A 12,946-nucleotide genomic window follows, 5' to 3' on the forward strand; every position below is an offset into this window, starting at 1 on the left:
ACAGGGCTGGTAGATGTAAACAAAGCTGGAGGAGAGGATTTATTCATCTGAGAAAAGTCACAGAGTTGTGTCTTGATGCTCAATCATCCAGGTACGTAAATCCCAAAAAGCTTGATTCTGTTCATCTGGATGTTTTCAGTGGGAGAAACGTTTCATCATCATCAGGTGACTTCTTCAGTCTCAGCTGACTGCAGGTTTCAATCTCATAAACAGGACATTTGTATGACTGAAACCAGCCCACTGAAGGAACAATGGGCTGGGAGGTCAGTTCATTGATCATTGGTACGCATATTGTCAGGACCATTGATCAATGGTTGTTGATCAATGGTCATGAGTCCAGTTCACAGAGAGCTGGGGAATGGCTGCAATCACAGCATGTAAGATGGTGACAGTTGTACCCTTAGGCCCCTCCTCCATTCAGAGATGGTCTTTCCTTTTCACATAAATGGCCTCCTTGACTCCGCCCTCAAACCAGCGTTCACATTTACTCAGGACCTTCTTGATGTGAAGTTCTTCTGCTTCCCTGGCTGCTGTGTCTGTGGGGATGGTGTTTGTTCTGTGTTGTAGCGTCCTGATGACGCCCAGTTTGTGCTCCAGTGGATGATGAGAGTCAAACCTTAAATACTGATCTGTATGCGTAAACAGAGTGAACCTTTAAGACCAGTTGTCTGTACGATCAACTCAGTCACCTGAAACATCTCCAAGTTTCTGGCTTTGATCATCAACCTGTTGGTAGTTCAGCTCTGAACACCAGTGAAATGTTTCTCCCACTGAAATCGCTGCATTCATATGAACAGAATCAACGCTTTGGGATCATGGAGTTGTGGACAAAGTCTCAGTTAATCAGATAAAGCCAAACTTATAATTGGTAAAGAGTTCGTGGATGATATGCCCCTTGATGGTAAAGAAGTGGATGTTGTGTGGACTAAAGATCAGAGTGGTGGGTCATTCATAAATATTCTGTTCCAGCTGCTGGAGGACAACATCATCACTTTTGTGAAGAACGAGCTGAAGAAGATCCAGAAGGCTCTGAATCCAAATAAGCCCCAGTGCTTGAAGTTTCAGAGGGAGGATGATGAGCAGAGGAGAAACAGCAGAGAGGCATTTGTGAAGATCACAGTGGACTTCCTGAGGAGAATGAAGCAGGAGGAGCTGGCTGACCGTCTGCAGAGACGTAAGAGGATTTATCTAAAGATTTAAGCTGCTGGATAAATGAGAGATTTGTGACACCAGTGTGTTCAGTCATTTCTCAGTGGGTCAGAAATTGTCATCAGCATTTTGTAAAATATGATTGTTAAAGTTGTATTTTTATTATTATTATTCAGAACTTCCAGCTGCTGTTTGTCATCGTAAACTTTTTTTTTTTTTTTTTTTTTTTTTTTTAAATGACATCAGAAACAGCAGTATGCGACATTACGTGATGGCAGAGCTTCAGTTCATCCTTTGTCATTTTTTTTTTTTTTTTTTTTTTTTTTTTTAATAAATAGGACAGGGGGAATGAATGAGAGAGAGAGGGGGAGAGAAAAAAAGAAAACCCAAGGGGAGAAGAGACGGTGAGAAGGGGGGGGAAGAGAGACAAAAAAAACAAAAAAAAAAACAAAAAAAACTCCTGGGTCACCTGTATGGAGAAAAAAACAAACAAACAAACAAACAAACAAACAAACAAACAAACAGAGGAGACAGCAAACAACAAAGAGCAACATAATAATAGAGAAAACAAAGCACCATCACAATAAACTAGCTAGTCATAGATATCAGTATTTACTAAGTAATAAACGATATTGTGCAGCACGCAAGATAGACAGCGCACAGTGTGCTTTGAGGCAGCAGCCAAGAAAGCTTTAGTCCGCGTCTGTGAATACCCATGTGTGCATACCTGTGTGGATCAGCATGCTTGCATTCCAAAGGTTTCTCCATGTAATGATCTGCTAGGGAGTGTGGGGGGGCCACAGCCCCGTCCTCCAGGGTGTGAAGCGGGTATGGAGGAGATCAAAACTCCAGACATCCATAGGCCCCCAGAACACAAGAGACCATGGAAGACCAACAGAGGGGCAGCCGCGCCACTGTTCCAGTAAGAGCTGAGGAGAGTCCCAGATGAGGGCTCACTCAGCAGCCGCGGAGCAGAAGCCAGGGGGGGTTGCAGTGACGCGCCCGTGAGCTCCGCCGGCCCCCAGCTGCGCCTGAGTGACCGAGCCCTAGGCCGAGAGGCCGGGGGCACCCCACCTCCAAAGGGGCCCGAGCGAGCCCCAGGCCCCGACAAGCGGCCGCCAAGGAGTGAGCCGGTGTGTACCCGGACGCCCACCCCCAGACACAAAGAACCACCAACACACCGACACCTGAGGGAGTCCGCCACCGGCAGGGGAAGTGGTAGTGGGTGGAGATAGGCCTCCAAACCTTGGAGGGCCTGAGGTGTCCCCAGAGAGGTGGCGTCTGATACCCAACCTGACATATAGACACAGACATACAGGCACACACAGACACAAACATCCATTCCCACCCTCATGCTCTCATATGCACTCACTCCACACTCAACCAACGTAGAGACAGACATAAAGAGACGCTGTACACACAATCACACTCCCCAAGCGTACTCTACAAACCGGGTCTAGGTACCCTTGCCCCTGGAGGGGGGAATTGCACCCAGACCCAGGTGGTGTTACCCTTTTCCCTGCGGTGGGGAGAGGCAGACCACCCCAACTCCGCAGCAGCAGGGAGGCCCCACACCCCAGACCGCAGTCGGACGGCCAACTCCTCCTACTAGCCCTCCCGCTCCAGCAGGCCGCAGAGAATGGGGGTGGGAGAAGACTCCAAACCTCCCTCCACCCGCTCATTGTAGTGTTGATGCATATGTGTTCTAAGGTGCAATTAAAACCCAGGAGGGCATGGAGCTACCTGCCAAGGAGCAGCAGGTAAGCGCATAGTCCCTCCTGCTAACCCTCAATGACTAAGTGTATTTAAAATTGAGAGGTGGGCAACGACGTCAGGGGTGAGGTATACACCCTGATGGTGATTTGGACTCCGTGATTGTGCCCACCCCCAAGATCCTATATGTATGTGTAATGAGAGTGTGAATAATGTGAATGTCTAAGTTGTGGGATAAAATTGAGGCAGAGGCAGCCAGAAGGGGACAGGGGGGGGGGGGTAGCCTCCTCTGCACCCTGGTGACATACCCCCACTCCAAGGCCCTGCATGTGTGGGTGGTTGTGGAGGAGCGGGAAGAGGGAGGCAGCTGGAGATGGCAGCTCTGTCATCGTAAACTTAAGTCTAAGCTGAAGAAGAAGTTCCAGTGTGTGTTTGAGGGCATCGCTAAAGCAGGAAACCCAACCCTCCTGAATCAGATCTACACAGAGCTCTACATCACAGAGGGAGGGACTGCAGAGGTCAATGATGAACATGAGGTCAGACAGATTGAAACAGCATCCAGGAAACCAGACAGACCAGAAACAACCATCAGACAAGAAGACATCTTTAAAGCCTCACCTGGAAGAGTTGAACCAATCAGAACAGTGCTGACAAAGGGAGTGGCTGGCATTGGGAAAACAGTCTTAACACAGAAATACAGCCTGGACTGGGCTGAAGACAAAGCCAACCAGGACATCCAGTTCATATTTCCATTCACTTTCAGAGAGCTGAATGTGCTGAAAGAGGAAAAGTTCAGCTTGGTGGGACTTGTTCATCGTTTCTTTACTGAAACCAAAGAAGCAGGAATCTGCAGCTTTGAAGACTTCCAGGTTGTGTTCATCTTTGATGGTCTGGATGAGTGTCGACTTCCTCTGGACTTCCACAAAACTACAATCCTAACTGACCCTAGAAAGTCCACCTCAGTGGATGTGCTGCTGATAAACCTCATCAAGGGGAAACTGCTTCCCTCTGCTCGCCTCTGGATAACCACACGACCTGCAGCAGCCAATCAGATCCCTCCTGACTGTGTCGGCATGGTGACAGAGGTCAGAGGGTTCACTGACCCACAGAAGGAGGAGTACTTCAGGAAGAGATTCAGAGATGAGGAGCAGGCCAGCAGGATCATCTCCCACATCAAGAAAGCTCGAAGCCTCCACATCATGTGTCACATCCCAGTCTTCTGCTGGATCACTGCTACAGTTCTGGAGGATGTGCTGGAAACCAGAGAGGGAGGACAGCTGCCCAAGACCCTGACTGAGATGTACATCCACTTCCTGGTGGTTCAGGCCAAAGTGAAGAAGGTCAAGTATGATGGAGGAACTGAGACAGATCCACACTGGAATAAAAAGAACAGGAAGATGATGGAGTCTCTGGGAAAACTGGCTTTTGATCAGCTGCAGAAAGGAAACCTGATCTTCTATGAATCAGACCTGACAGAGTGTGGCATCGATATCAGAGCAGCCTCAGTGTACTCAGGAGTGTTCACACAGATCTTTAAAGAGGAGAGAGGACTGTACCAGGACAAGGTGTTCTGCTTCATCCATCTGAGTGTTCAGGAGTTTCTGGCTGCTCTTCATGTCCATCTGACCTTCATCAACTCTGGACTCAATCTGCTGGAACAACAACAAACAACCTCCAAGAAATCTAAATTATTTAACAAACCAAACCTACAATCTCTCCACCAGAGTGCTGTGAACAAGGCCTTACAGAGTCCAAATGGACACCTGGACTTGTTCCTCCGCTTCCTCCTGGGTCTTTCACTGCAGACCAATCAGACTCTCCTACGAGGTCTGCTGACACAGACAGGAAGTAACTGGCAGACCAATCAGGAAACAGTCCAGTACATCAAGGAGAAGCTCAGTGAGAATCTGTCTGCAGAGAAAAGCATCAATCTGATCCACTGTCTGAATGAACTGAATGATCGTTCTCTAGTGGAGGAGATCCAACAGTCCCTGAGATCAGGAAGTCTCTCCACAGATAAACTGTCTCCTGCTCAGTGGTCAGCTCTGGTCTTCATCTTACTGTCATCAGAAAAAGATCTGGATGTGTTTGACCTGAAGAAATACTCTGCTTCAGAGGAGGCTCTTCTGAGGCTGCTGCCAGTGGTCAAAGCCTCCAACAAAGCTCTGTGAGTACATTTGTACTCATGTCTTTACTTTTAACATCCAACTGTGTCAGTAATTTATTTCACCAGGCTTTCTGTCTTTGTATGAATTTGTAAAGTTTTGGGATTTCTCCAATACAACTGTAACCTCTTTGATGCCTCCAGAACTCGGTGAACTCGAGACGCTGGATTCACCATAAACTCTGATCATCACTGCTGCTGTTATGTTATCAGTCTTTGTTTAAACACTTAGGCTGCATGTGCCTGATGTTGTGATACTTTATATTCACATGCATGTGTAGCAAGTACATAAGCTAAAATAATTTAAGTTGGTTATGAGTAGTTGGGCTAATTCAGAAGATATGAGATTCGGCTCTAGGAGGTGAGTGAAGTACAATAAACGTACAACCACAGATATTGTGATTACAATTGTTATTTATAGTGAACATAAAGTGCAATTACCAAACACCAATATTTACAAAATCTGCAGACAAGAAAAGATAAAACAATTCAAGCTTGTAAAATATCCGCTGCACGGCAGTGCAGCAATCTCGTCCAACCTCTGGCAAACAATGTCCATAAAGTTTATTTCATGAGTGATATAAGTCCAACGCGTATGACAGTCTAGACAGGTTGAAATTGGAAGTATGATGATCAGCACTAAGATTCCAAAACTGAAATCTCAGAAGTGAGATTTGGGGGACTGAAAACCAAGAGGGGAGAGTGTAGGCCGCAGCAGCCTCCTGCCAGACCGCAGGAAGTTGTAGCTGGGGTTCTGGCTCGTTGGGCCTAGCTCGCCATCCAAAGTAGTGGTGTTGCTGTGGTCTCTCCAGAGCACCACTAGCCTGCACTATAATCACAGAACCACTATTAGCAAAATTCATCTAAATTTCCCAAGCTAACTTTAGTTCCAGTGTACACAATAAAATCCATGAGAAAATACAACAAATACATATCCAACCATTATAATGATTTAAAATAAATGACAATCTCAAATAACAAAACTACAGCCACGTAAAGTGAGAGTAGTAGTAATGCAGTAAGCCTCAGCCTCAGCTATCCCATCAGCTAATAGCACTGGCATACTGATACAGGTTACAAATACAAACAAACATTCAGGCTCAACTCACCATTCACTACGTGCGATGTCACATACGAGCCCCACGCATCTACCCGCGGCGGTATCAAAATACTGTTGAACGCAATCCACAATTAATTCAAAAACAAGCCAAGATAGTAAACAGCGAAAAGCGCTCGCCCTACGTACCTGTTGCTTCCATCCGCTAACGCCTCTCCCCCGCGTCTTTTCGAGACGACAACCCGGAAGGCATATATCGGTGCCTCGCGAATGTGATTGGTCACAACAGGCATGTGCAGACTCGTGGCGTGGCGTGCGTCATGACGCGTCACGATGCCTTCACGGACACGCTCCGGTTGGAATTTAAGATTCCAATCTAGTTATAGACGCAGTTCTTTTTATTTTTATGTGGGTTACATCCTCCCCGCCTTAACCATGCACGTCCCGTCGCATGTTAAACGCTAGACAACGTGAACAGATGAAGGACGGCTAGCATTATGGCCCAATGCATCGGAAAGACTATGCAACATCGTTTGGACAACGGAAATCAGAGGATTGCCACGAGTGAAATAGTGAAGTCGGTCAGGTGGTGCTCTTTGTCGTTGTGAACGTCTTAGCCCGTCACCTATGTCAGTGTCCTGCTCAATAACACTAGACTCTTCAGGAGAATCTTCAACAGCAACGACAGGAATGTCGACAATTATGTCTCCATTTCCAAGTAAGTTTTCAGGTAAGCCATTTCTGTTTTCAGGGTGACTTTCACCAAGTTCAAGTAGGATGTCTTCCACATCAGAGTCAGATTGCTCACCACCAGACTCCCCTGCTGGAGGAAGAACACTGGACACAGAGGCTGGTTCCCCTTGCACTTCCACTTCAACTGAAGGATCCAAAATCAGTGGTCCTAGGCTCCCACCGTCAGATGAATCTGGAAAATGATTCTGTTTTTCCACAGTGAAGTGCAACGTTGGAGGATTAACATATAATGAAACCAAGCTTCCTGTATCCTCATCCTCAACCAGAGGTTCTGTGAAGGAATTTAAATCCGGGTTCTGCTGCCGAGTTCTTGGTCTGTGCGGAAGCGATTGCTCTGGTGATTCCAAGTTAACCTCACTGCCCGTGAGGAAGCCGCATGGAAGGAGGAGGTCGCGGTGAAGGGTCCGCATAGGTCCATCGCTGTTCTCAGGTTTTACCTTGTAGACCGGGAGGTCCCCAGCCCGATGGACAACCACATAAACTTCTTCCTCCCATTTATCTGAAAGTTTATGCTTCCCTCGAAGGCGGACATTCCTCACAAGCACACGATCACCTGGTTCCAATGCTGATGGTATCACACGGTTGTCAAAGCGTGCTTTATTTCGATCGGCAGCCTTTGTAGCGTTACTGGAGGCAATACTGAAACTTTCCTCCAATCTCGATTTCAGTGATTTAATGTACTGTGAGTGACTCTTTTGCTTGGATTCCCGCAGTGGCAGATTGAACGCCAGGTCCACAGGTAGACGAGGTGTTCTACCGAACATGAGTTCGTAAGGAGTAAACCCTGTAACCTCATTCCTGGTACAATTATAGGCGTGAACCAGCGGTTTCACATGCTCTTTCCACCTTGTTTTTTGTTTTGTCTCCAAGGTCCCCAACATTGTCAGCAACGTCCTGTTGAATCGCTCCACTGGATTTCCCCTCGGATGGTAAGGGGTTGTACGGCTCTTCTGAATGCCTGCAAACTCACACAATTCTTTTATTAGTCTTGACTCAAAATCTTGCCCTTGGTCGGTATGGATTCGCTCAGGAATGCCATAATAAATGATATAATTCTCCCATAGACACTTCGCCACAGTTCTTGCCTTTTGATTGGGTGTTGGAATGGCAACAGCGAATTTAGTGAAATGGTCAGTCAGGACTAAGATATCACGAGTGCCACTAGTGTCAGGCTCAAGAGCAAGAAAATCCATACACAAAAGCTCAAGGGGTCGAGATGTTTTTATGCTGACAAGTGGAGCAGCTTTTTCCGGCAAGGCTTTTCGGCGCACACAGCGGCCACAAGTCTTAATCTTCTGCTCAACATCCTTTGCCATTTTAGGCCAGTAGAATCTCGTACGGACAAGGTCAAGTGTACGTTCAATCCCCATATGGCCCATATCCTCATGGAGGCTTTTCAGGACTGATGGCCGCAACTCCTCTGGAAGGACAAGCTGGTATAAAAGGTCTCCATTGTCCCGTCTCCTCCTGTACAGGACTCCATCCACCAGCTCCAACCTGGACCATTCTCTGAGCAAGAACGGAAGTTCAGGGAGCTCAGCTCTAGCTGTTGGTGGAACCCTCTCCCCAGTCTCAAGCTGGTGAATAAGCTCTCGAATGCAGGGATCTGAGTGTTGTTTCTCTTTGATGTTAAGAGTAGAAACGACAGGCAGCTGATGACAGTCCTCGGAACAGTAACTGTCAGGGATGGTATCCATTTGAACTGACAAAGACTCGACAAGTGTGAAGCCAACCTCACCGCAGTCACCCGGCCGTGTGGCTCTGACCAAATGACTTTGGCAGATTGCTCTCACAGTCTCTTCCGGGAGGACATCAGAATCAGCTGTGTGTTGAGAAATGAACTGACGAATGAGTTCATGGTCATTAGAAACTTCATCATTGGAGCAGGAGTAAGGTCGCCGCGAAAGCGCATCAGCATCACAATTCTGTTTGCCAGCTCTGTACAGAAGTTTAAAGGAGTACGTTGACAATGCAGCCAACCAACGGTGTCCAGTAGCGTCCAGTTTAGCTGTTGTCAAAACGTAGGTCAGTGGATTACTGTCCGTCACCACTGTAAAATCTGCCCCGTACAGGTAATCTTGGAATTTCTCGGTCACACTCCACTTAAGGGCGAGGAATTCCAACTTGTGGGCTGCATAACGGCTCTCACTCTGCGACAATCCGCGGCTAGCATAAGCTATGACCCGGAGTTTCTCCTCTTGCTCTTGATACAACACAGCTCCAAGTCCGGTCACACTCGCATCGGTGTGCAGAATGTATGAACGAGACGGGTCTGCAAACCCAAGAACCGGGGCAGTTGTAAGCTTCTCAATCGAGGTTTCAAATGCAACTTGACAGTTGGTATCCCACCTCTCCCCGAAGGGTTGGTTTGGCCTGTAGGTGGGTATCTTGCGAGCTTTCAGGGTCTTTGATCTTTGAACTGGAGAATATCCACGAGTCAGGTCATTGAGGGGTTTGGCAATGACGGAATAGTCTTTTATAAACCGGCGGTAATAACCAGCGAAACACAGAAAAGATCTCAATTGTTTCAGAGTCTGGGGAACCGGCCATGTCTTGATGGTCTCTATCTTCTCGGGATCTGTTTGAACTCCTTCCTCAGAGACAATATGACCCAAGTACTTTACAGACTTTTGGAAGAATCGACATTTCTCCGGTGCCAGTTTCAGCCCATATTCCTTCAACCGGTTCAGGACTCTCAGCAGCCTTCGTTCGTGTTCCTCAAGAGTGTCCGAATAGATGATTAAGTCATCCAGGAAAACGAGCACTTCCTTTAGGTGAAGGTCCCCCATGCATCGCTCCATCAAGCGCTGAAAGGTGCTTGGGGCGTTGGTAACACCTTGAGGCATTTGGTTAAACTCCCAGAACCCAAGAGGAGTCACAAAAGCAGTCTTTGCCTTGTCTTCCTCCTCCATCTGGATCTGGTAGTAACCGGACTTCAGGTCGAGCACTGAAAACCACTTAGAACCAGTGAGTGCTGAAAAGGATTCCTCTAAATTAGGTAAGGGGTATGCATCCTTGATGGTTTGAAGGTTTAGTTTCCGGTAGTCTATGCACAGCCGGACCTCACCGTTCTTCTTCCTGACCACCACGATAGGCGAAGCAAAAGGAGACGATGATTCCCTTATAATGCCGGCTTCCAGGAGCTCACGCAGGTGACGGCGGACAGCTTCGAAATCTTGTGGATGGATTGGCCGGGCACGTTGCTTGAACGGTGTATTGTCATGGAGTGGAATATGATGTCTGACAGCTGATGTACATCCAAAATCCAAGTCATGATGCGAAAAGACCTCCGAGATGTCATTCAGCTTGCCTATGACTCGCGTCCTCCATTCAGGTGACAGTGGAGAATCACCAAAATCAAAGTTCAGGCTGGTGGTAGTGTTCCTGACTGGAAGATGGGTCACGCGATGTTCAGACAAGATGCAGTGGTAGGTTTCCAAATCCGCAATGACACTGTGAGGTGGAATGAAGGTATCTTGCTCCGACTCATTCGTAATAACCACAGGAACCTTGTATGGAGAAAGAACTGGGAAGTTGATGAGACAACTGCTGACACACAAACCCCCAGGTAAGGTGGAAGCAGGATGCTGTAGGAGAACACTCTGGCTAAACAATGGGGTGGAAACTTTGGCAGAGCCCTGGATGACAATAGTGCGGCCGGCCGGAACACGCACTGGAGCTTTGCTTAGTAGCCTCACATTCCCAATGCTGCCATTCTCCTTCTGCTTGTGTGACAGCTGTAGTGTTTTCAACACCGCTCTGTACCCATGAGTGCTAGGCTGATAGCTCGGATGCTGGTTAAGATGCTGTTCATACAGGGGTTCCAGGGTGTTCATCCCAATTAGCACAGTAGCGGGAACGTCAGGATGTACGTCCGGAACAACTAGAGCCAATGTTGTTACTTCATATTCTTCACCAACAAAATCTCTGGGGAACTTGACGGAAATCTCAATGTATCCAAGATATGGAATGGTTTGACCCGCAGCACCTTCCACCTGGAGAAGATCACGGAGTGGTTGAATTTGTTGTTCATGAAGATGATTGTTGTAAAAGGATACAGGTATTGTAGTAACCTGTGATCCTGTATCAAGCAGGCATTTCTGTGGATGGCCTGCTAGGGTCACCTCTGTTGTGCATCTTGACCCAACTAACCCATGAGGTAACATTGTGGTTGCCTTCGGACAAGTGTGTAGATCTACACAGTGAACAATTTCCTCCTTGTTCCTTTCCTCCTTTGCGGGACAATGTGGGTCCTGCACAGTTCCTGTACGTCCCATTACAGGAACTGTATCTAGTTTAAATGTCCAGTTGATGAATTCCGCTTCTGCCATTTTGGTTTCCTTTCACTGAACTGTTTGCGTTTTGCATTGACCAATGCAGGATTGGGTCTGTTCTCACACTGTGGTCTAATGTGTCCATCTTCCCCACACCTGAAACAGAAACCAGGCTTAGGGTTAGGTGATATATTCCCCTGTATATCCGTTCTTGGCTTCTGGTGCTGCTTTGGGACAGGAGTACAGGACTGACGAGACTGGGAAGCAGTTAAGGCGGCAAGTTGCTTTTGTATCTCCGCCATCTGCTGGGTGAGAGTGGACAACGCAGCACAGACCCCCTTTTCTTCTTCTACTGCGAACTGAGCTTGAGCTGCAACTCTGTGTCTTGGTGTTCCCAAATGTTGCTTCATCCTCAGAGTTTTGCTAGCTTCTCTGTCTTCTTCAGTTCTTAATAGGAGTAACAGTTCTGCAAAAGAAGGTGGGTTGGATTTTCTCTGCTTCAGCTGAAGCTCAGAGATAAGATTGCTATCCCAACATCCCCTACAGAATTGGCTGAGCAGGTGCCTGTTCACTTCACTCTGCTTGACTCCTCCTCGCTTGACAGCTAAACTCAGGGCCACCTGAAGTCGCTGTAGGTAGCCGGATGGTTTCTCACCCGAGTTCTGCAGCGTGTCCATGAACTTCGCATAAAGTTCTTCCCCGTCCTGTACAATTCCATAAGCAGAATCAAGATGTTGAATATAAGTCTCTGCTGGTAGGTCGGGGTTAAGGTGCTTGATTATGTCCACTGCAGGTGGTAAAAGACTATCAAGGATGTGTCTGGATCTTCGCAGTTCTGAAATGGCTGGATCCTTTAAGATGAGATCCACTCCAGAGCGCCATGTATCATAGTCCACCTCATGCTGTGGGTGTTGTATTCTCCCAGAAAACATGCGCAGCTTATGAGATGAACGTATGTTTACATCTTCGCTCTTTACTATATGCTCCACAACATACCTCTGTACTTCAGGTGGATTCAACTCAGCTGCAGACATGCTGGTAGAATGTCCTTCTGTTGTTGTAGGATGTAGGGTAGCTGAAGAAGTGACAGGAATAGCCGTGTTGTGGGTTTGTTGATCCGGAGTAGCAGCCGTTTTGTGTTCAGATGTGGCAGTACATTCCTGCTTGAGCCCTTCTGGTTTTCCTGGGCGCAGTTCTGAAACAGCTCCATTTATTTGGGTCATTAGTTCTTGGAGAACTTCAGCAAAATCCTGACCAGACAGTTTTGCTACTTGTTTTAAGTCAGCTAAATAAGTCTTAGTCTTTGTGCACCCGACAGTAGCCGCATAGATTTTAGACAAGCTTTTTATATGATATTCTTTATCTGAGGGCTTAAATGCATATGGCAGAATCGGACCCAAAAAATCAAAAGCAGACCCCGTTTTAAACTCAACAACGAGCATATTATTAAACTCAGAGCCGGGTGAGTTTATTGGCACGGAGCGTTCAATAGCACCATACTGGAGAAGAAAATCTTCAACCTCCTCAACCTCATATGCGGGGACGCCACTGACACCGCGTTTGGTATTTTAACACCTAATGACTCCAACAAGTCCATGTTCATAGTAATATGGTGAGATAGTGAGACTGAATGTACACAACAATATTATACTTGACACAACCTCCTGGCTGGCTCGCCACTAATTTGTCTTATGTAGCAAGTACATAAGCTAAAATAATTTAAGTTGGTTATGAGTAGTTCGGCTAATTCAGAAGATATCAGATTCGGCTCTAGGAGGTGAGTGAAGTACAATAAACGTACAACCACAGATATTGTGATTACAATTGTTATTTATA

General features: G+C 47.0%; 1 protein-coding gene across 1 annotated transcript in view; it reads left to right on the top strand.

Moving 5' to 3' along the window:
- Nucleotides 1–3,248: 3,248 nt before the first annotated feature.
- LOC309700429 (protein NLRC3-like) overlaps nt 3,249–12,946 on the top strand; it is a gene marked incomplete at its 5' end in the record, with an annotated part of 34,257 nt that continues 24,559 nt past the window's right edge. Inside the window, one exon of the mRNA XM_082523942.1 lies at nt 3,249–5,029. Within this exon, the coding sequence (XP_082380068.1) occupies nt 3,249–5,029 (1,781 nt within the window). The remainder of the gene's footprint in view (nt 5,030–12,946) is intronic.

The sequence above is a fragment of the Aulonocara stuartgranti genome, assembly GCF_965226115.1.
Source record: "Aulonocara stuartgranti genome assembly, chromosome: 3".
NCBI classification, from domain to species: Eukaryota; Metazoa; Chordata; class Actinopteri; order Cichliformes; family Cichlidae; genus Aulonocara; species Aulonocara stuartgranti.